We start from the raw sequence: 23951 nt of genomic DNA on the forward strand, positions 1-23951 counted from the left end.
TTAGCACTGCTGCCTCACAGCGCCAGGGACCCGGGTTCAATTCCGGCCTTGGGTCACTGTCTGTGTGGAGTTTGCACATTCTCCCCATGTCTGTGTGGGTTTCCTCCGGGTGCTCCGAGTTCCTCCCACAGTCCAAAGATGTGCTGGTTAGGTTGATTGGCCAGGCTAAATTAACCCTAATTAGGGGGATTAGCGGGGTAAATATGTGGAGTTACGGGTATCGGGCCTGGGTGGGATTGTGGTTGGTGCAGACTCGATGGGCCGAATGGCCTCCTTCTGCACTGTAGGGATTCTGTGAAATGACCTTCGATAACTCACTTTCTAGTGAATGGTGAAAATAACACCATAGTCTTATTTGTGGTCAGCTGAATAACATCAGCTAAGAGGTTACTAATGAAGTAGATTACTAATACAGAAACCTGGAACTATACTTTGCAAATGTTATCACTTAAAAAATAGGTCTTTCAAAAAATACATGGATGCGATACATCTTCACACAGCGTAGCTTCATCATTCATTGTTTGATATAAGGGCAATTAGGGATGGGCAGTGAATGCTGGCCTCATCAGTGACATCCAAATTCCACAAAGGAATGTGAGGTATTTAAATGTGTTCCTCAAGACTTATTTTTGGACTTTCCATTCTTAAGAACTTGAGCCAAATAATCAATAGACGAAAAAAGCTTACCCGCTGTTCGCTTTTTGGGGGACTTTGAACTTCTGTTGCGGCCAGATGAAGACATTCCACTTTCACTCATGGAATCATGTGCGGATGATGCGCTTCCTGTTGCCTCACTGTCACGAATCATACTTTCATAACCACTGCTGCCGCCACTATGATAAAAAAGAGCTGTTCTACCCATGGCTGGGGGCAACTCTCCACTGAGAACACTGCTATTGTCACTGCCATGCCCGCTGCTGTAGCGCTGAGGTCGTCTTGGTGCAGTTATTTTACTGTACGGAGAAGGCAAGACTGGTATCTGTGAGATTTCGTCGCTGAGGTTGACCCCACTGTCATTCCCACTGTCAGAATCTGTGGACCCCCTCAGATGGCCCGTTCTACCGGAAGAAGCCCCAGATGCTAGCTCAGAGACGCGGCTGTTTGCTGCTCTCACTGCTTGCTTTGTTCCCATGATTGTTCCTTTGCCAGGTTTACAATTGGCTACCTGCGTCGAACGAGGTATCGTTTTCCCATTTGACGGCACGCTGGAACTCCGACCCATCGACTGGGTTAACGATTTGACCGACGTGCTCAGCCCCTTGGCCCCACTTGAAGAGAGACTCCGACATTTATTTCCTGACACCACAACCTTGCTATTTGAAGTACATTTGGTTTGATTGGCTTTACCTGGCATGGGGGCTACAGGTGTGGGCGGAGTGGACATTACAGGAGCTGACGGTGACACGCCGAGCCTCGGTACTGATCGACCTGTTCTGCTGTTGTTGCTGACCAGGTGGCCACTTTCCCTAGTCATGCTATGCTTGGATCCGACTGACGTGAGACTATCGCTTCTTTCAAGGGATAGCTGACTCCCACAGCGGTGCACAGCTTCAGGTTTAGGCATTTTGGATTTTGAATTTGAAATGTTTTTGACGGACATCTGATCGGACTTGATGATTGTTGATCGGTTAGTGTTACCTTCAGCAATACATGAAGCAACATTTAGCCTCCCATCGATTTCATCCTCGAATTTTGGCAGTGATACTTTAACTATCTCTGGAGTGGGGCATTTCTGGGCATTAGTTTGTAGAGTAACTCTGTTTTTTTGTTCTAGACTAGATTTACGGACTGGAGGTGCTGGAGGTATCCCATTGAGTCTCGGTAGCATGCTCGTTTTGGGCGCTGACGCTTTCTTACATGCTGTTGACTTTAAGCTGCTGGTTACTGAAGCAAAGTCTCGTTGGTCTTTGGGTATAGCTCCAGCAGTGACACTGGTGTGCATTATTGGCATTGTAGCAACCATTGCATTTCCTTTTTTGACCTGTGACACCTTTGCCGGCACATCATTTTTCCTTGCGTTCACACCAATTGCCCCGTCGAACGGATTTGCCACTTCGCATCCGTACACAATCCTCTGCGTACAAGAAACAGTCGTATGAGATTTGTTAAGCCTAGGAATAGTTCCAGTATTCTGCGTTGTTTTCACTTGCTGTTTTATTTGACTGTTAGTACCAGATTTGGGAGATGACTTCTCGGAAAGTGCTTGGTCCTCGGCCTTTGGTTCCAGTTGGCTATTTGTGCGTTGTAACCAAGGATCCTCAAGCTCGTTTTCATGCTGTTTTGTGTCTCCGCAATCTACTGTGCCACCGCCACGGTTCACAGATGAGGTAGGTTTCATTTTCCTGGGAAGACTAGTGTCACAAATAGGGTGCTCTTCAGAAATGACTAAAGCATGACAATGTACTGGGGTGCTAGTTTTAGTTACTGATGAATTATTAGTGCCGGTCGCAACTTTGCCAGAAACCACTTTGGATAAACTTAAGGCATTGGAACCTTTGTTGGTGTTGACAAGAGCTCTGGCTGAATTGGTGCTTTCGTTGCCCAGTTCGGGAGGACAGAATCTATCGGTCAAGGTGCTTTTTTGAGCCTGTGTCAGTGGCGCGCACATGTCTTGCAGCATGTTGGGTGAATCCAAATTAAAAGGCCCCAGAGACTTCTCACCGAAACTGTAGCAAGACTGCACGACAATGTCAGAGGGCTGAGCCCCATCACTTTCTACGGCACAGATACTTAGTTCACTGAGCCAGGAACTAATTGACGATCGTCTGCTACTGCCGCAAAAAGAATCATCAGCGTGTGTCACAACATTCTCCATGCTTGCTCCAGCAGTGGCTGCTGGTGAGGTATAAGCTTCAAAGTCATCATTTATGCTACTAATAATGCTGACAGGCCGCGAGCCTGAGGCCAAGGCCTGGAGTGAACAATCGCTATTAAAGCTAATAATGCTAGCAGGTCGACCACTTTCCAGAATTCCTTCGAATGACAGCTCTTCCACGACGGTAAATACCAGTTCATCTTCTCCGTTCAGCTCCACGGGCTTCTGCAGTGTCACAGTGGCGGTCAGCATGTCACGGTCAATACAATCGCTCCGTAGTGCTGACCTTAAGCGGTTTATATCTGATGCCATGGATGGTTTATACTTGCTTCTGCAATGTGCAGCAGCACTTCCAGTTACAACGGACTCGGCCTTATTCGTGACCTGATGGCTCATTCCTACTGGAGGAGTCCTAATCACGCAGCCACCGGTGGATTCTGAACATGCTATCTTCCTGTCTCTTGTTTGGGGGGGTGGTGGTGCAGGGCTTGGCAAAGGCCTGCGATTGAAAAACATCTTTTCTCTCACGGCGGGCACGGGTGTGGCTTGTGGCTGCTTTTGTGCTTGCGGGCTGTTAGATTTCGGCACGTTTGGGGAAGCTGTGATTGTCTCCTTGTCTCCGTCCGTTCCAGTATTACCACCCAATTCCGCCTTGCTTCCTTCAGCTTTGGTTTGCAGTTTGAAATGTTCGCTTGCTATCGAGTGAGAGGGGCTCTTCACTGGAGATCCAATCGGCTGCTGCACAGGAATTTGAGTAAGCGGGCTCAGCCCTTTTTTGGGAGACACCATTTCTACTGAAGAAAGCTTTCTATGTATTTGTGGAGAAGATTCTGGCGCCTTCTCAGTGGCAGGGGCAGACTGGGTCATCTCCTGTACTGTTATACATTGCACATTCTCCATTCTGGTAGGGATTGAACTGTTGCTACAGATGAAAAGTCCTTGCTCGCAGGAAAATTTGATGGGCTCCTCACTTCCATCAATGCACTCTAGCCTCTCCTGCAATTCAGCAAATGTGTTGCATTTGAAATAGTCCCTTTCTGTCCTCTTACCAACAATTGCCGTTTCCTTGCCTTTCCTGGTATCATACCTCTTGTTCAGAGACGGGATAATGGGGACAAACTCTGGCGGTCCCTCGTTATCAGTAAGTTCTCGATCGGACAGTGCGGCGCCATTGGGACCAACATAAATAACGGTGTCGCACGATTGCTCACTGCTTGATGAATAATCTGGATCACTGGCTATTCCTACTACAGGAAGATTTGGATCAAGAGCTGTGGTCCTTGAGTGAAAAGGTCTTAAATGAGGTGGCCTTCGAATCCGACCTTCTTCGCAAGAACTTTCTCCTCCTGAAGAACTCGAGGCATACTAGTTCAAACAGAAAAGGGCTTATTTTACACAGATAGAAGTCTACAAAATTGTGAGAGGCTTAGATAGGGTTGACAGTCGGAATCTTTTTCCCAGAGTTTAAATATCTAAGACTAGGGGGTGTGCACTTGAGGTGAGGGGGGAAAGTTCAAAGGAGATGCAAGTTTTTTTTTTACACAGGGAATGTCTGGAACGGCGTTGCCAAGGGTGGTGGTGCAGGCGGATACGATAGGGGCGTTTAAGGGGCTTTTAGAAAAGCACATGAATATGCAAGGAACAGAGGGATATGGACCAAGGACAGTCAGAAGGGATTAGTTTAATTTGGCATCATGTTCGGCACAACATCATGGGCCGAAGGGCCTGTTTGTGTGCTGTACTGTTCTAAAATGGAATCGCAAATTTAAAAGAAATGCAATTGAGGCAAAGGTTTGACTTTTAAACTTTACAAAACTGGATGGAAAGTACTTTGCTGTTATTTATAGTGACGGGGGTGTTAAATGCTTTCTAGGCCTACGTTTCAAACGAACATCATTTGATATTCCACTTGGAGCAGAGACTGACCTTAGACTTTTTCTTTCTCATGCGGTGAATCCGTGCTGCAAGCTGAATGCTTGTAAGGGTTTCTGCATAGTTGGCAGGAGAGTCCGAAATATGGGTGATCATGGTTGTCCTGCAGTTTATATTCCCCAGTGATTCTCTCAGCAGCATGGTGAGTTTGCTATCTCTAGATTGTACAACAAAACAAATACATTCAGGCACAAAGAGAGTGATGGATTAAGCATGTTAAGACGATGGTCTGTTTTATACATCCACTTAAACCAGTGCTTTCAAAATGTGTTTCAAAATGTCATTAGGATTAGATTGGTTTTAATGCTGCATTTTAGTTTGGGTGCAAGAATCCAGCAATGTATAATTCTGTTGTTCAAAATTACCGTTTCCAAATGAAACCTCTTCAGGCGTGGACATTAGCTTCATTCTTTTTTTAAAAAATGTGGATAATATGTCCTTGTCTGGAGAATACTTCATGTGGCTTCAAACAAATGTAAGCACAGTAACTGTTACTGTGGATAATTACAAAACCCGTGTTTAGCATAATTACAAAGCCTTCCTTAAGAAGATAAACAGATGCTTTTATTGTTGCCACAAACGTAATGGAAATGTTCACTTGCTGGCCTTGATTTGTGGCCACTGGCATTGAACTCAGAAAACATTAAGCAAAATGCCAACTGATTTGCATCCAAGTATGCAAAGCTTTCTTTCCTTCAGCAACTCCTCAATAAAGTTTACATTAAATTAAAATGATGGCGAGACAGCACCAGAGCATTCTGTCCCCGTGCCATGCTCTATTCATCAGCATGCTTGCTTTTCTCTTATTGGTGGAAAGAATTTCAACCCGCAGATTTCTGCATTGTTGTTGAAGATAACTGTGTTAAATAGTAGAATCACTGGGTGGTATTTTCCACCCCTCGCCCCCAGCAGTGTATTTTCCAATGGCGAGATTTTCCAGTCCTGCTGATGTCTACGGGATTTTGCTTGCCTCAAACCCTCTAACGGTGAAGGACGCACCACAGGGGTTACCATCAGCGGGACCGGAAGATCCCATTGGGCGGGGACGGCCAGCGAATTTTGGCCATTACACTAGGAAAGGGATATCTTGCACCATCTGCCTTCAGCTAGATCTTTTCATGCACCCTTCAGTTCAAAATTGTTTTGCGCCATAACTTGCTGCAAGTGCGGGTTGGTAATAGAACGGCAATAGCAACGGCACATCCAGGATGGTGGCACGGTGGTTAGCACTGCTGCCTCACAGCGCCAGGGACCCAGATTCGATTCCAGCCTCGGGTGACTGTGTGGAGTTTGCACGTTCTCCTCGTGTCTGCGTGGGTTTCCTTCGGGTGCTCCCGTTTCCTCCCACAGTCCAAAGATGTACGGATTAGGTTGATTGGCCATACTAAATTGGCCCTTAGTGTCAGGGGGAATTAGCAGGGTAAATACGTGGGGTAACGGGGATAGGAACTGGGTAGGATTGTTGTCGGTGCAGACTCGATGGGCCAAGTGGCCTCCTGCACTGTAGGGATTCTCGGACCTTGGTAAATGGCAGGATCAATGAAAGAAGAGAAAAGGAAAGTGAATTATATCCAAATCAGATTTGGAAAGAGAAATGAAATATCAGCGAAGAAAGGTGCAGAGAACAAAAGGAAGAAAAACATTCAGAAAGTTAGAATTTGAAATGTTTTAGATTTTCAGGAAGAATTTACTACAGCAGCAAAGAGATTAATTGTGTCCTTTTTGGGCTGGAGAGGTTGATTGGCATTGCATTGACAATGATCACATAGGCGCTTAATCACCATCCTGAACTTGAGTCTAATGATCGAATAATGTCAAAATCGTTCAATCCTCTATAAAATAACCGGGTGGTGAGGGACAAGATGCCATTTGTGCAGAGCAAACAGCTGAGGTGCGTGAATCAACTCCCAGGGTCTGGAGATTCTCAACTCACATCAAATCTCTTCATCTGAATTTGCTGGTCTATTTGTTTTATAATAACAGCACGCATCACTGAAATGCCATTATCTTCCAGGAGGATTCAGCCCAGTGTGTCCCCCCGGTGAAATCTGCTAACTGAACATAGTCCAAAGTTCAAGCCTAGAATCTTTGTGGTCCATGGGAAAAGTCGTGCTAAGCAGCTAATTGTTAAATGTCTAAGGTCTTCTCGTCCTAGTTTGCTAATTAATATATAGATCTCTTTTTAAATGAATGGCATTGAATTTTGGCTAGTTTGCAACCTTACAGTTAAGAGTTGAGAGTGCCACACCTGACCTTCACCCCTGACCCTGCCAAAGTCTGCAGGGTCAGTGAGCGATTGTACAATTTAAATGAGTGGCTGAGGTCCACTCTGGGACACGGAAGATGTCAGAAAATTCGCAGTAAATGTTGGGCAGGGAAAGAACTGATGAGCAATTCTTCTGTTCCTGAGACCCCTAAAACTAATTCGAAAAGTACATATTTGTAATGCGCTGGCATCCCCTGCCCCCCCCCCCCCAACCTAGTTGGTTGGCTGGCAGAGTCCAGGATCGTTTGTTTCCCCCCACCCCCTCCGCCAGCAGAGCCCCCTCCCCTCTCCTGCCCCACACCAGCTCCCCCACCTCCAGCAAAATGCAAGGACAAAACACAACCCCAAAGGTGTGCATGTTAGGTGGATTGGCCATGTTAAAATTGCCCCTTGGTGTCCCATGATGTGTAAGTTAGGGGGATTAGGAGGCTACATGGAGTTGTGGGGATAGGGCCTGGGTAAGATACTCTGTTGGAGAGTTGGTGCAGACTCAATGGGCCAAATGGCCTCCTTCTGCACTGTAGATATTCTATCTGTCACCTACAAGCCAGGAAATGTGGCCATAAGATTGGGTCATGGTTTAACTCACATTGGCCTGGTTACAATGGCGGTCCACCGTAAAAGCTACAGATTTTAACTTGCTTTTAAAATGAGGAAGGGGCATTAGATCCAAAAAATGGTCGGCTTTTTTTGCCTTTAGAAATCCACATTACTTTTAAAGTCATGGTCACTTCTGACATCTTAATAGCTGATAATCCCTCGTAATTCATCATCCACGTTACTTACTTGTATGGAACGTGTTTGGCACCATTGACTAACGCCAGAATGACATTGCCCAGGGCTGAAAGCGACAGACAAAGACCGCCACCCCCATCCCGGCTCTTGCTCAAAACCTTCTCACAACTCCCCAGATCAACAAGATGCAACCGACTCCTCCCTCCCGACACTGCAAAATAAAACAGCAAGATACACAAAGCCACTTAGAGATCCTTAACGTATTCAACTAACAGGCGTAACAAATCGGTATCCATCTTAAATATTAATGACAGCCAAAATGTGGGGATTTCTGTAAGATCAGATAGTAAATCACCACTTATGTGCACGGTGGTTCAGTGGTTAGCACTGCTGCCTCGTAGTGCCAGGGACCCAGTTTCGATTCCCGGCTTGAGTCATTGTCTGTGCGGAGTCTGCATGTTCTCCCCGTGTCTGCATGGGTTTCCTCCCACAGTCTGAAAGACGTGCTGGTTAGGTGCATTGGCCATGCTAAATTCTCCCTCAGTGTACCCGAACAGGCGCTGGAGTGTAGCGACTAGGAGATTTTCACAGAAAATCATAGAAATCATAGAATCCTACAGTGCAGAAGGAGACCATTCGGCCCATCGAGTCTGCACCGACAACAATCCCACCCAGGACCTTATCCCCGTAATCCCATATATTTACCCTGCTAATCCCTCTAACCTACGCATCCCGGGACACTAAGGGTCAATTTAGCATGGCCAATGCACCTAACCCGCACATCTTTGGATTGTGGGAGGAAACCGGAGCACCCGGAGGAAACCCACGCAGACACGGGGCGAATGTGCAAACTCCACACCGACAGTGACCCGAGACGGGAATCGAACCCGGGTCCCTGGCACTGTGAGGCAGCAGTGCTAACCACTGTGCCACCGTGCCGTCCCACAGTAACTTCATTGCAGTGTTAATGCCAGCCTACTGGTGCCAATAATAAATAAACTTTAAACATAAATCTATCATTATCTGCGACATCGTATTAACAGCATACATGAATTTGACAGAACAGAATTTTTAATTTTGAGCGAACGTACTTCCCCCTTTGCCACTCTTTTCCATTCGGTATTGGTAAATGTGGAGGGTAAAGAGCATGTGGGAGTTCCTTCTCTCCTCCTCATCACAATCTGGCCTACTGGTCCTCCTGGAGGCTATCGCTGCATCAAGGAAGTAGGCAGCTTTCTCTGCCGTGGGGGCTCTCAGCTCACTTTGATTCTGAAGCTGCGTACGAAGAGAAATATATTACTAATTGGAACAGGGTTGCATTTCTGCTCAACAGATTAGCTCTCTGGGGCAATTAACAACAAAAATATGCACACCAAGGGAGCAAAGATGAAAACTAAGTAAAGTCAAGAGAGTGGCAGTGACATTTTAAATATAACTGGAATGTTTCAAAGACCCTTCAACACACAATGGAAATGCAATAGGTAACAGAAACGCTCGCAATGTACTCGCGAACGGTAGAACTGGATACAATAATAAAAATACCTGAGTCCCACAGATCGGATCCTCTCTGAGGTAGACACCAGGAGACTGACCGTCCTGGAGGCTGCCAGTGGCCACTTCAGATAGCAGATCCCTCAGGTTTTCATCCTTGCCCCAGATCTCCACTGCAGACACCCTGACCGAGAATCGAGTGCCAGTCTTCTCCTTGCGCTCGTTTATTAGTTTAAAAAGCCAGGATATTGCACAGGGAATAACACCAAGATTTTGCATTGAATTGTCTTTTCCTATCATCGTGTATGTTTTTCCTGGAATTGAAATGCAAGTTTGAAAGTTAGGCGGTTTTGGGCTCTTTAGCGGCTCAGATAAGGACAGATTAGACACACTTGGACTGTTGTTTTTTCTCAAATGCAACGTTTTGAGGGATGGGCCTCGTAACTGTTCTGCTGCTGGGCTGTGGTCACCAGACAGATGCCTACAGCACCACCTGCCAAACGGCACAACATCTGGCACCCTGGAGGCCACATCAGCCAACAGCAGGGGACCCAGTGCAGATTGATTGTGTGTTGTGGAGAGGGGAGGGGGGTTGGGGGGCAGGGCAGCTGCAGCTCAAACAATTCACGTGGCGCCTGAGAAGCACAAATGGATAGTTTCGGGTCCTCACCAGCTGTGTAAAATCCAGTTGTGCAGACATAAGCTCCTTCCTACAGTCTTCCCAAAATATCTCAATGTCAACAGATCCCAATATGCCTCTTAAAAAGTCATACAAAGGCTAGATTGGGAGCAGAAATGAGATAGTACGCTACTTCCCACCATTTCCATGGGGTTGTCATCGGATTTCTAACCAGCATAGTTCGGGAAAACCTTCCCAAGCATTTTACTTATCATAGAATAGAATCCCGACAGTGCAGAAGAGGCCATTCAACCCATCAAGTCTGCACCAATTCTCTGACAGAGTATTTTACCCAGGTCCTTTCCCCCACCCTATTCCCATAATCCCACACATTTACCATGGTGAACCCATCTAAACTACACACTCTTTGGACACTAATGGGCAATTTACCATAGCCAATTCACCTAACCTGCACATCTTTGGACTGTGGGAGGAAACCGGAGCACCCGGAGGAAACCCACACAGATACGGGGAGAAAGTGCAAACTCCACACAGACAGTGACCCAAGCTGGGAATCGAATCCAGGTCCCTGGTGCTGTGAGGGCTAACCACTGTGCCACCGTGCCGATCAGTGTCCCATCTCAAGGGTGGGGATATAGGGACATTGTACTGTGCTTGTCCATTCATTTAACTATGTCAGTATTATGTGTCTGAATACTCGGTTACAGATTTGATTTAATAAGTGTCATAAGGTCAAGCACACCGTTCTTAATTCCTGTATATTAATGTGCGACTGTGATTGTTAGTAAGATCATGTGTCTTATGCCCATCTGTTCTCCAGCCACAAAAGGAAGTTGGTTATTAGTGGAGGCTAGTGGGATGCCTGTCAAAACACTGACTCAGTTAGTCTGCAGCGAGGCTTTCAGCAAAAGAAACTCCACAAATACGATATGGGGCAGCACTCTGGAGATCACCGGACAAGTGAAGCTTAAGAGGAATTAGAATTTGATACAGATAATTCTATTAATCCTAATGGCAAGGATTAACACTTTTGTTACCACCCCCATTGCGGATAAGGAGGTTCGGGGGTGGGGGGGAGGGGAGATCCTGCTGCCTTTCTACCACCATCCATCAAGGTCAGGGCAGAAAGGTTCTTGGGGGCGATTCTCCCAGCCCACTGCACTGCTCGAGTAGTGCAACAGACTGGGAGACATCAGCGGAGGCCATTTCGTGAGTCTCCCAGCATCATCAGCTCCTGATTTCAATGTCACTAGCAGCCCGGGACTGAAGTCTCCAGGCCCGATAGCGTCTCCCCCACCGCCAGGAGTGGTTCACTCCAGCGGGGTTTACTATTGCTCCGCACAAAACGGGGAACAGGCAGCCCAACCCCGCTGGAGGGAGGAGAAGCCATTGAGGCCATCATCACAGGAGGTAGGGGGGGGGGGTGTAAGGGAGTGCCCCTTGAGCAGCGCCAGCCTGGCTCCCTGGCACGGGCCAAGGGGCAACTGGCAATGCCCAAGGGGCACCTTGGCACTGCCCACAGGGCATCAGGCAGTGCCAAAGGGGCGGGACAAGAGGGGGTAGGGCCGATCAGTGGGAGTGGCGGGGTCCCACTGCCACTCTGCATTCGGGATCAGTGTCAAAGGGAGGAAGGACAGGGATTGGGGCTGGACAGGAAGTGGGGACATCAGCACTTCCCCGGAGAGGTCCAGGAGGCCAGCAATCAGGAGGCGGCAATGTAGAGCTATTGCGCATGCGCCAATCTTGACACTGACAGATCGGCACACATGCAGTGGCCTCTCCAGCAGGAATAGGCCCCACCCCTGATTTTCAGGGTGAATCTCGCTTGGGCACTCTGTGATGCATAGAGTGTTGGAAATTCATCCTGGAAATCCCGCTAAAAAAAAAAACAGCGGGAGTTTCCCCCGTTTTCACGTGAATTGGAGACTTAGAATTTTTTTGGGAGAATCTGGGCTCGTATCTCTACCCAAACTGATCTACAACTCAATCTTCTGAACTAAGATCAGCTCTCACTACTGTACTAATGTCTTCCTTACCCCCGCCACCTTTTCCTCGCTTCCTCGCCTTCTGAAATGCCAAACACACAATAACAAGTGCAAGGTTTCTGCAGAAATCCCCCCTCCCCCGGATTCCCTTCATTCCCAGGACCTGGAATAATATTCCTTACAGACCAGACAAATGAACAAGGAATAAAAACTTGTTGACAGGTTAAATCAACCTGATATATTGTTAAATATCCCCTTGATTACAAATTTCCACATGTCAAAAACAGACAGTGGAGATCGCCTTGCTGGGGAGGGGCAGGGGGGATTGTTGGTTGGAGGGGGGGGCTACACCTGTGTGCGGATCACACACGCCATTGGTCACACCACTTGGAACTCTGGGAATTGGCAGCTTAGTGCAGGTTCTAAAGGTCCGTGTTCAATAATGTAACTTCAGTCCCAATCTGAATTTAACCAAGAATCACACTAAGCAACATTGTTAGAAGGACCTGCCAGTCTGCACTGGAAAGACTCAATGTTCCTGAGAACCTGGATGTCAAAATGATAGCCAGTGCAAATCCATCAGGAAAAACATCATCCAGAATCCCACAGCCCTGCCTACAAGGTTCCCATTGGTTGTCAGGGTTAGAGTGGCATTTTTGATATACTGAAAGTAAGACATGAAAAGAATGTTTATGTATCACGTAATTTTTACGCTTAAAATTTTGCAGTTGAAAATTCAGCAATAGATTTAAATGCTTATATATAATAAATAATTCATTTTCTGTGCAAGTCTCATTTCTGGTGTGCACAATTTGCATTTATATAGACTTTTAACATAGTAAAACATACATGCGGAAGCAGGTCCATTGATGCTGAGGGATAAGATGCAGATGAGGAAGAGGAGGAAGCCAAAGATTGACCCTTGGGGAGGTTCCAGAGGTAATGGTGCAGGGATGGAAAGAAAAGCCATTGCTCTGTCGACGCATAAAAGTGGCATCAACAAAAGACTCGGCTAGACAAAGGAACAGAGGTATTTGCAGAGGAGCAGGTAGCCAAGTATGTCAAAGTCTGCAGTGACGTTCAGCAGGAATAGGAAGGTGAATGCACCATGTTCACGGTCACAGGGGATGTGATTGGTAACTTTAGTCTGGGATGTTTCAGTGCAGTGGCAGAAGCAGTAATCTGACTGGAGAAGTTCCAGCACAGAGCTCAAGAAAAGTGGCCGCATGTTTAATAGGTGAGGCCCTGGTGAGGAAACATAGTTGGTAACGGTGCTGTAAAAAGTACAAGGATGGTGTTTTTGAGGAGAGGTGACGGTGTTGAAAGGGTTGGCATAGTACCTAGGGAAAGAAAACCATTTCCAATGTCATGTAGCAAGGAGGAACATTGGGTGGTCAGGAGTTGAGTGGAAATCAGGTCCAGGGTCAGGGCCTGGGTCCTGGCATAGGCAGCCTAAGGAGATTTGCCATGGTAGTCAAGCAGAGACTTATGTTCTCAATCTTGGTGACAAAGATGTCTTCGAGCTCTTTGCATATTATGTAAGGTGGAGGGGAAAGGGGTACAAGGTGTCAGTTGGTGGTGGAGAAAGGATGCTGGGATTATCTATGCACGGTGACCTTTCCTTGGCCTTCAGCACAGGGTAGCTTTAGCAGCGGATAGTGAGTCCCAATAACAGGATAATACATTCCCGCTGACTCTGACAGGCCCACTGCCATTTTACACTGAATCGAGCATTGATTGGCAGCAGGTTGGGATTTCAGTCCCACCTTGGAGAGCTGTTGGCCAATCATTCTGCAGCCCCTCTGAGGACAACACTGCAGTGGCCAGAAGAGATACTGCTGTGCCATGCCTGAACCTAAGCCGCAAGACCACACTTAAGTTAAGCACCAGGGCTCCCGAGGGCGGGAGGGTAGGGGTTTGCCCTGGGGGTCAGGAGGGGGTGTAATCTTGGTATTGGGCAATAGGCCTGGGAGATGGAGGGAGAAATGGACTTCCCAGATTCCTGTGGGCCCAAATCGAAAGGAGCCTTCAGATTGAGCCCCCCACGCTCCCCCCCCCCCCCACCCCCCCAACCCCACTTTGCACCTGGGAATGAGACTGTTAACTTTTTCCATTTGGCACCCTGATCCAACTGGCACCTGTCAGCCTAAAAATGGAGACGGGTGGGAATGGCCCTTAAGTGGCCATTAAAGAATCATCGAATCCCGACAATACAGAAGGAGGCCATTTGGCCCATCGGGTCTGTACCGACCACAATCCCACCCAGGCCCTATTCCCATAACCCCACACATTTACCCTACTAATCCCCCTGATACTAAGGGTCAATTTAGCATAGCCAATTAGCCTAACCCACATATCTTTGGACTGTGGGAGGAAACTGGAGCGCACGGAGGAAACCCACGCAGACACGGAGAGAATGTGCAAACTCCACACAGACAGTGAGCCAAGTCTGGAAGTGAACCTGGGTCTCTGGCACTGTGAGGCAGCAGCGCTAACCACTGTGCCACCGTGCTGCCCATAGGGCCTTAATAGCAGCATAGGTGGGCTTGCGGTCTGAGGTCCTGCCCGGCCCACTGTGAAACTGCATCAGGGTCAGGGCGGGGAGGATCTCAGAAGGAATCTCGTCCATGCAATTTTATGTTTCTCCTCCACTGCTCCTCAGAACATACCTGGCGGGGGGGGGGGGGGGGGGGGGGGGGGTGGTTTGTAAAATTCTGTTGGTGAAGGTTGTGCAAACTCGGAGCTGCAGAAGCATTGTGAAGAATGGGGAAAGTTGAGAGTTTGAAAGTGTTTTGGGGCAAAGAGTTTGTTTTTTTCTGGGGCTGGAGCAAGAGAAGTGAGGCTGGAAGGCGATGGGGGTGGGGAATGGTCAACATTTAAGCATTGCAAGGAAGTCCTGACAGCTTAAAGGAAGTAAGAAGTTTAACAACACCAGGTTAAAGTCCAACAGGTTTATTTGGTAGCAAAAGCCACACAAGCTTTCGGAGCTCTTAGCCCCTTCTTCAGGTGAGTGGGAATTCTGTTCACAAACAGAGCTTATAAAGACACAGACTCAATTTACATGAATAATGGTTGGAACCATTATGTTCCAACCATTATTCATGTAAATTGAGTCTGTGTCTTTGTGAACAGAATTCCCACTCACCTGAAGAAGGGGCTAAGAGCTCCGAAAGCTTGTGTGGCTTTTGCTACCAAATAAACCTGTTGGACTTTAACCTGGTGTTGTGAGACTTCTTACTGTGTTTACCCCAGTCCAACGCCGGCATCTCCACAGCTTAAAGGAAAGCAGCACATGGCAAAAGTGGGAAATCTAATTCTGACTGCTGTACTTTAAATCTTCTCACTGTCTTATTAACATTTCAAGAAATGGTTATAGAAACCGAATTCAGTGAGCCTACGACGTAATTGAAAAGGAAATTCTGATCCAGTCACATGCTATCAGGTTTATTGTTGCAATAGCTGACAGCATGTAATTACCAGGCTGACATTGTAATTAACAGTAACAAATTTGGGAGCTTACCAAGCTTGACATGACCAAAGCAAAATATGCAGCCATCTGCGCCATTCACAACAGACTGAATGACTTCTGCCACTGTTCCTGAGCAGACTTCAGCCTAGAAATGTTTAAGATAAGCAAATAAAACACATTCACTGATTGTCATGTGCACATAGAATCCCTACAGTGCAGAAGGAGGCCATTCGGCCCATCGAGTCCGCACCGACCACGATCCCGCCCCAAGCCCTATCCCCGCAACCCCACACATTTACCCCGCTAATCCCTCGAACCCACGAATCCCAGGACACCAAGGAGCAATTTAACATGGCCAATTAACCTAACCCACACATCTTTGACAATCTGAATTAATATAACATTAATAGAAGCCAGTAATTCAGAACTATTGACTTCTTTTCCCCCCCCCTTCCACTCACTTGTGAGGCATCTTGGGTAAAAACTGCATCAAACGCGAACATTTTTGGAGCAGCAACAGTTGTTCGTCTGTGGGCAGTACTGAAGTGGCCGCTCACTGAGGGGTCATACAGGGTTATTTGCTTTTTGCGAGAGTCCACTTTCAGGAAAGACATCGACTCTGATGTATCATTGGCTCCTTGGGAAGGACAAATCCGTACCATCACCTTCACCTGAAAGGAAACAACAATAATCAGTTTACTTCCTAAAATCAGCTTCGGACAAGAAACTGGTTTTGGTTTTCATAGATTCCCTACAATGCGGAAGGAGACCACTCATTGAGCCTGCACTGACCACAATCCCACCCAGACCCTAGCCCTGTAACCCCGCGTATTTGCCCTACTATTCTCCCCTGACATTCTGGGGCAATTTAGCATGGTCAATCGACCTAACCCGCACATCTTTGGACTGTGGGAGAAAACTGGAGCACCCGAAGGAAACCCATGCAGACACGAGAAGAACATTCAGACTCCACACAGACAGTGACCCGAGGCTGGAATTGAACCCGGGTCCCTGGCGCTGTGAGGCAGCAGGGCTAACCACTGTACCACCGTGCCGTCAATTGTGGGCAGGCCGATCCAGAAACACAAATATTCCAAAGATCATTCTCCTACAAGATCAGAATTCTAAAACATGAACTCCAGATATAACTTGAGGTTCGCTTAAGAACAATAAAGAATAATACAGCACAGGAACAGGCCCTTCGGCCCTCCAAGCCCATGCCGCTCCCTGGTCCAAACTAGACCATTCTTTTGTATCCCTCCATTCCCACTCCGTTCATATGGCTGTCTAGATAAGTCTTAGACGTTCCCAGTGTGTTCCCAGCTTGTCACACATTTGGTTTTAAATCCCAAATGTGTGGGCAGGCAATCTGAATACTTCATGTGCGACAAGTGCTGATACTTCACGCACTGAAAACAAGTTACACAGTTGGGTGGTGTGCTCCGTTGCTAATTATGTTCAATGTGCTCTCTTCGTGAAGAAGAAAGGCCATGATCTTCCAGCACAGCTGAATAGCATTCACCAGGGCACCAAACACCATATGTGGCGCATGAATCATTCAGCAACCCAAATCCACTCACTCCACAGCCATCGTGCAGCGATGTAGATGAAACATCACAAGGTGGGGGGGGCACAGGTGATGAAGGGGACACAGCTGCATCCGTTGCTAAGGAGACAACACGTGAACAGTCCTGCAGTATATGCCAATGCCCCTTTTGAGTTGCCTCGGGATGCACACTCCCAGTGTGCCTGTTTTTCAATAGGGGACTTTCGAACTCCTGCACAATGTCGAGAAGACACTTGTGTCCATAGTCTGCCTTTCAGAAGGGGCAACGTTAGTAGTAACTGCAGTCGTAATGACTTACACAGATCATAGACACCCCCCATATCACTGCTGCTGTGGATGCTTTAAAGTCCATACTCCAGAAAGCAACCATGGCTGACTTTGACTCTCTTAAACAGTTCATTCAATTAACAGGGTGGGGATTGAAAGACCTCATCCACATGCATCATAGAATACTCAAACTGATCCAAAGATGTGCCGGTTAGATTGATGGGCCATGCTAAATTGACCCTAGTATCAGAGGGATTAGCAGGGTAAATATGTGGGGTTATAGGAATGAGGCCTGGGTGGGATTGTGATCGGTGCAGACTCGATGGGCCGAATGGCCTCCTTCTGCACTATGGGGATTCTATGATTCTATGATCATTGAGCTCACACAGCGAGGGTCTCTGTAGCATGTGAGCAGAGGCACAGGAAAACTTAAGTGACAATAATGACAGTGGTAGTTTTGAACGAAAACATAACCTTCTTACAGTATAGCGAGCACTTGAGCATCTACACACAGGGAGTTTTTGCCACTGTTGTAGCATTAATATAATAATCCCAAGCTGCCCACCATTCGATTGCCATGGCAATAGAACATTAGTCCCTCAGTCTTGGGAGCACTGAAGTGCGAGGCACGTGGACACACAGTACATACAAATTAACAAATCATCAAGGTACTTAAAAAAGATCAGAAAGGCAATTGAAAACTCACACGAGAAACATTGAACCATCACACGTGGTCAGTCGCTAAATTAAATTCTGTCACTTGTAATGCACCTTGCAATCTCTTTAGGGGATAGACAAACATAGATGAAAATGCAGACACAACATAACTAGAAGTAATCACAATTGTGTGATTCTATTTTATAAATCTCAAAGTTATATTGGAGAAATGCAGAACTCTGCCCAGTGAGTATGTCCCACACCTGCTCGCCTCACTGCAGTAGCTCACCTCAACCTTCCACTCTTTGCTAATTCTCTGTATTGAAATCCATGACGAAGCCTCAATTTGGGACAATATTCTGCAAGAGGCAGCATACTGGTGGGCGGCACGGTAGCACAGTGGCTAGCACTGCTGCTTCACAGCTCCAGGGACCTGGGTTCGATTCCCGGCTTGGGTCACTGTCTGTGTGGAGTTTGCACATTCTCCTCGTGTCTGCGTGGGTTTCCTCCGGGTGCTCCGGTTTCCTCCCACAGTCCAAAGATGTGCGGGTTAGGTTGATTGGCCATGCTAAAAAAGAAATTGCCCTTAGTGTCCTGAGATGCGTAGGTTAGAGGGATTAGTGGGTAAATATGTAGGGATATGGGGATAGGGCCTGGGTGAGATTGTGGTCGGTGCAGACTCGATGGGCTGAATGGCCTCTTTCTGTACTGTAGGGTTTCTATGATTCTATGAATGAAGCTTAATGAAGGTGATCAATATTGGAATGACTTCCTCCAACCAATGTAAATATCTGAAATGTTGCTTTAATATTTCAATGTCACTCACTGATGATATAAGGTGGAGATGCCAGCGTTGGACTGGGATGGGCACAGTAAGAAGTCTCACAACGCCAGGATAAAGTCCAACAGGTTTATTTGGAATCACAAACTGTCGGAGTGTTAGTGATTAGTGTTAGTCAGCACTCCGAAAGTTTGTGATTCCAAATAAACCTGTTGGACTTTAACCTGGTGTTGTGAGAGTTGATTCTGATGTACACAATCTTTGGTGGTATACAGCGATTGTGAAGATGTGTCATCAGCCGAGGTGGCACAGTGTATTCTATCCGTTCAAGATGCTACAATTCCTTCTTCCTTCAATGATCCTCTGCCACGTTTAATTCAGTCATCATGAAACAGCAAGCGCACAGGAAGTGTGCATCATTTTCTGGCAGGGGTCACATATCATTTGGATATGGACCACTTTATATCCATTCTTATTTAGGCAATCTACAAAACTGTTGGTAGGTTCATTAATGTACTTTGAGAGTGTGAGTAATTTGTTAAAACTCCCTCTGCTGCTGCCAATTTTAATTACCTCTGAAACTGAAGAATGGATGGTAAAACCGTGGATTCCTCTGGGCATTTGGAAGGATCTTATTGCATTAGGCCGAAGGACATCGCCGACCTTCCCTACCAGTTGTGTAGCATAGATGCTTATCTTCCCCCAAGGTCTTTGTATGGACTAGTTGCACAGCTCAGTTCCTCTGGCTTTAAGCTCAACAAAGTCCTACTCCCCTATTGTACTTAGCTGACTGTGTAGAGCAGTGTGTCCCCGTAGTTTCCTATGTTCTCTGCTCTCTAGCATGCTTCGGTAAAAGATACTTAATAATGGTTACTGTAGCAATGTTCTGCAGTTGTATATAGAACTTCCGTATTCACTTCTGTGCCATGCTGGTACTTCCAGCCTTTTGCTTACCAGCTGCAATCCAGAGTTAAGGATATATTTCTTTGTTTCCCTGCTCTACCCCAGATGGTTGTTTGTGATGGATCTTACAAAAAAGCTATTTTCAGTTTAATTTGCTGATGGGGATTACAGTTTGTAGATTATATTGGTATCTCAAATCAGGACTGTTGGAAATAGAACTCCTAGGAAATGATGCTGGCCGGGATTCTCCCAAATAAAAACTAAATGCCCACTGGCATAGGGCGGCACGGTGGCACAGTGATCAGCACTGCTGCCTCGCAGCTCCAGGGACCCGGGTTCAATTCCGTCTCGAGTCACTGTCTGTGCGGAGTCTGCACATTCTCCCCGTGTCTGCGTGGGTTTCCTCCGGGTGCTCCGGTTTCCTCCCACACTCCCAAAGATGTGAAGGTTAGGTTGATTGGCCATGCTAAATTGCCCCTTAGTGTCAGGGGGACTAGCAGAGTAAATATGTGGGGTTACGGTGATAGGGACTGGTTGGGATTGTTGCTGGTGCAGGCTCAATGGGCCGAATGGCCTCTTTCTACACTGTAGGGATTCTATTCTAAGAGGGAAAACAGGAGCTTTTCCTGCCCATTTTTTGGGCATATTAATGGAACGAATCTCTGGTGCTCTGAGTGCCTCGGCGGGGGAGGGGGGGGGGGGGAATCATGCCAACAACTGGGACGTGGGGCCTCATCCCGCTTGAGAGGCCGGTAGCATAGTGCTGAGCGGGCCGCTGTACTTATGTCAGTTTGGCAGTGGGGAGACCGGCGCATGCACACTGGCCCCCCACCATCGGCCTCCTAATCGCTGGCCTACCAATTGCTTCCCAACACCCAACTCCCCTCCCCTCCGATTGCCAGCCGACCCAACTTCCCCCGCGATCACTGGCCAAACGGACCATCCTCCACCCCTTGCCCAGCCCCGATCTCCCCACCATGTGCAGCCTCCTCACCTCCTCCCTCCCTCTCCCAGCGATCCCACTGCAGAGTGTGTAGCGGTGTCCCCACCAACACCACCACCAATCGGCCATCCATCATGCCATGCCCCCTCTGGTTCCGCCCCCTGGTTGTGCCAGGGTGCCAGGCTGGCACTGCCAGTGCGCGGGGCTGGCACTGCCCAAGGACACACACCCTTGCCCCCGACCTCTACGGGTGACCTCAATGGCTTCTGTCCCCACCAGCAGGGTAATCACATCTGGTCCCTTTTGATGGGGACCAGCTTCAATCCCCACTGGTTGGAACGTCTCCTGGTGGGAGGCATGACACTAGCGGGCCCAGAAACTACCGTCCAGGTTCGCTAATCATGCAGAAATGGCTATTTCAATATGCTAATCAGCCTTACGCCCATTTCCGGCATGGGGCTGATTTCGTCTAAAAAAATAGTTATGCTACAAGCCTCCCGCTGATATCTCCCGGCCTGCTGCACTACTCAAGCAACGCAGCAGGCTGGGAGAATCCCAGCCGTTAAGTTGGTACGACAGTGGTTGGTAACAATAATTTGTCAGTAAATACAAACAAACATCCAAGAAATCCTGTCCAATATTCCTCTGTGGGAACCCTTGGAACAAAAATGTTAAATAGAGTGGCACAGCAGTTAGCACTGCTGCCTCACATCACCGGGGACCCGGGCTCAATTCGAGCCTTGGGTGACCGTGTGGAGTTTGCACGTTCTCCCTGTGTCTGCGTGGGTTTCCTCCGGATGCTCTGGTTTCCTCCCACAGTCCCAAAGTTGTGCTCAATCGGTGGATTGGCCATGCTAAATTGCCCTTTGGTGTCCCAAGATGTGCAGGTTAGGGAGATTAGTGGGGTAAATGTGTGGAATTATGGGGGTAGAACATAAGAACATAAGAAATAGGAGCAGGAGTAGGCCATCCAGCCCCTCGAGCCTGCCCCGCCATTCAATAAGATCATGGCTGATCTGACGTGGATCAATACCCAGTAGGGCAGGGTGGGGCTGAGTAAGATGCTCTGTTGGAGAGTCGGTGCAGAATCGATGGGCTGAATGGCCTCCTTCTGCACTGTAGGGATTCTATCAATCTTTTGATGACAGTTTTTCTGGCCCAAAAATCATGCTTTTGCATATATTTAGCGTATAAGTTCTCAGTCACACATGTTACACTCACATTATTAGTCAGTGTCAATTTTTCACCCCAAAAAGAGGATGTTTTACTTACAGGGACGGAATGAAAGGGATCCAGCAGTTGATACAGGCTATGTTACGGAGATACAACTGAGTTTACGACACACCCCTACAGAGCAGACCCCTTGGGGCAAATAATACAGATGGCTGGCACACACCCACACACACTTTTATGCTCGGCAAGCAAGTTGAGCCCCATACATGGAGGGATTCTGAGGCTTCAAAAGGTTAACTTATATGTTAACATTCACGATACTTGGCAGATCTCTTCGGACAGACTGGGGTGATTTTACTTTCACCAATTGCACAGATGGAAACAATCTTTCGGTAACTCTTCCCCCCAATACCCCTCCCCGCCCCCGCTCCGCAAACTTCCCACAGAGAAAACAGGCATGGAATAAATTCCTGGGAATCCTACAATTAATACATAAACAAAGCGCAGATGAAGGACATCAGTATCACTCAAATGCCTTGCGCACTCCACCTTTTCACCACTACTTGCGCTCAGCATCTGTGTCTTATCCCAGGCAAAGATTTCCACTTCGGCCCCACTGTAAAGGGGCAGACCTCGAAACTAAGCAAACCTTCATGCAGCTACTGTGAATGAGCAAGAACCTTGGAAAGGGCAGGTTCAAGGCTTTCCCTCCTCATAAAAACTGAATGAGGCCAGGCTTATAATTCACAGCATTTTGCACAAACATGCAGTTGCTGAGGCTGAATGGATTAGTGTATATGCAGGAATGCCATGTTTATATACCATTCCAATTTACTCTTGTGTTAATTATAATTTTCAATTTATTTTCCTGATGTATTATGGTCTGGTCTTTAACTAAATAAACGAGCGAGTGATTCCCTGCGCTAATGATTTTTGTTTCATCTAGTTTCTGATACATTTCTTCTGGAGCTGCTACAAACAACTCAACATTGACTGCGAGAAACTGATAAGGAATTCAATCTTGCGCAATAAAGATCAACACATTGAAACCATAATTATTATGCCTCCCACATGTACCTTGATAACAACCACTGACCATTCTGATAATAGGTTCATTTTGCCCAGTACCCAAAAGGATTAAGTACACATACATTCTGCAGTCAGACAATGAGCTTATTACGCAGCTACTCACAGACCTTCAGACTGGGACTTTTTAGCAAGGAAAGTATTGTATTTAATTAACCTTAAATTAATACTGCTGTGAATCCCACTGATGAGATCCAACATTATTGCACCACAGTGTAAATCACATTATATAGGTCTCACTTCAGAGACAATTTTACTGTGCACTTAATTGGTACTGATAGATGCGTATGACTTTACAAATTAATTTGCTCATTCTCGCACTTAAATCTTCATTGTTTGTGTACACAGCAACTTTTGGGGCAAAATTCTGTTTTAATTTTTGCAAAGACAATAATTTCAGCATTATATGCACCATTAGAAAGAGTTCAGCAATGGCAGAGAAGATTAATCCCTACTTAATTTACACTTTTTTGTACAGTAGTCTGGCAACCAGCAATCAGCCACTTTGGAGAGAATATAGATTACTGATTTACAGGTAATAATCACTGTCATAACCATTTGACGTTTGCATTGTATTTGGAATGGAACGACACCACAGTGAACCATTTATACTCAGTATCTGTACTGCCACAGTTCCTCCATTGCAAAAGAGTAAAAAAGTAACAGGAATTTCACTTTAAAAGGAATATTTACAAATAGTACAAATCTGTACCAATCTTTTGCCAGATTTTCTTTGGCCCCACAAGTTGTGCCAAACATATCCCTACCTTTTAGGCCTACCTATAACCCTCCATCCTATTAAGTCCCATGTACTCATCCAGGAGTCTCTTAAAAGACCCTATTGAGTTTGCCTCCACCACCACTGACGGCAGCCGATTCCACTCGCCCACCACCCTCTGTGTGAAAAAATTCCCCCTAACATTTCCCCTGTACCTACCCCCCAGCATCTTAAGCCTGTGTCCTCTCGTAGCAGCCATTTCCACCCTGGGAAAAAGCCTCTGAGAGTCCACCCGATCTATGCCTCTCAACATCTTATATACCTCTATTAGGTCTCCTCTCATCCTACGTCCCTCCAAGGAGAAAAGACCGAGCTCCCTCAGCCTATCCTCATTCCGAATACAATGCAAACGTCAAATGGTTATGAGGGATGGTGGAAAGACACTGTGATTGTACATTGTACATTGTACATCGGAAGGAGAAAGAAAGTTAGCCAACCCCTTTGCTCTTATTCTCCATCACTG

General features: G+C 46.9%; 1 protein-coding gene across 1 annotated transcript in view; it reads right to left on the reverse strand.

The window, feature by feature from the left end:
* Positions 1–23951, reverse strand: part of LOC144506838 (kinesin-like protein KIF26A) — a 215824-nt gene that overhangs the window by 34887 nt on the left and 156986 nt on the right. The window contains exons 6-12 of the mRNA XM_078233194.1: positions 15795–16004; positions 15385–15478; positions 9291–9553; positions 8840–9023; positions 7800–7959; positions 4742–4904; positions 688–4180 (exon numbers count right to left, since the gene is read on the reverse strand). Of these exons, the coding sequence (XP_078089320.1) occupies positions 688–4180; positions 4742–4904; positions 7800–7959; positions 8840–9023; positions 9291–9553; positions 15385–15478; positions 15795–16004 (4567 nt within the window). The remainder of the gene's footprint in view (positions 1–687; positions 4181–4741; positions 4905–7799; positions 7960–8839; positions 9024–9290; positions 9554–15384; positions 15479–15794; positions 16005–23951) is intronic.

The sequence above is a fragment of the Mustelus asterias genome, chromosome 18 (genome assembly GCF_964213995.1).
Source record: "Mustelus asterias chromosome 18, sMusAst1.hap1.1, whole genome shotgun sequence".
NCBI classification, from domain to species: domain Eukaryota; kingdom Metazoa; phylum Chordata; class Chondrichthyes; order Carcharhiniformes; family Triakidae; genus Mustelus; species Mustelus asterias.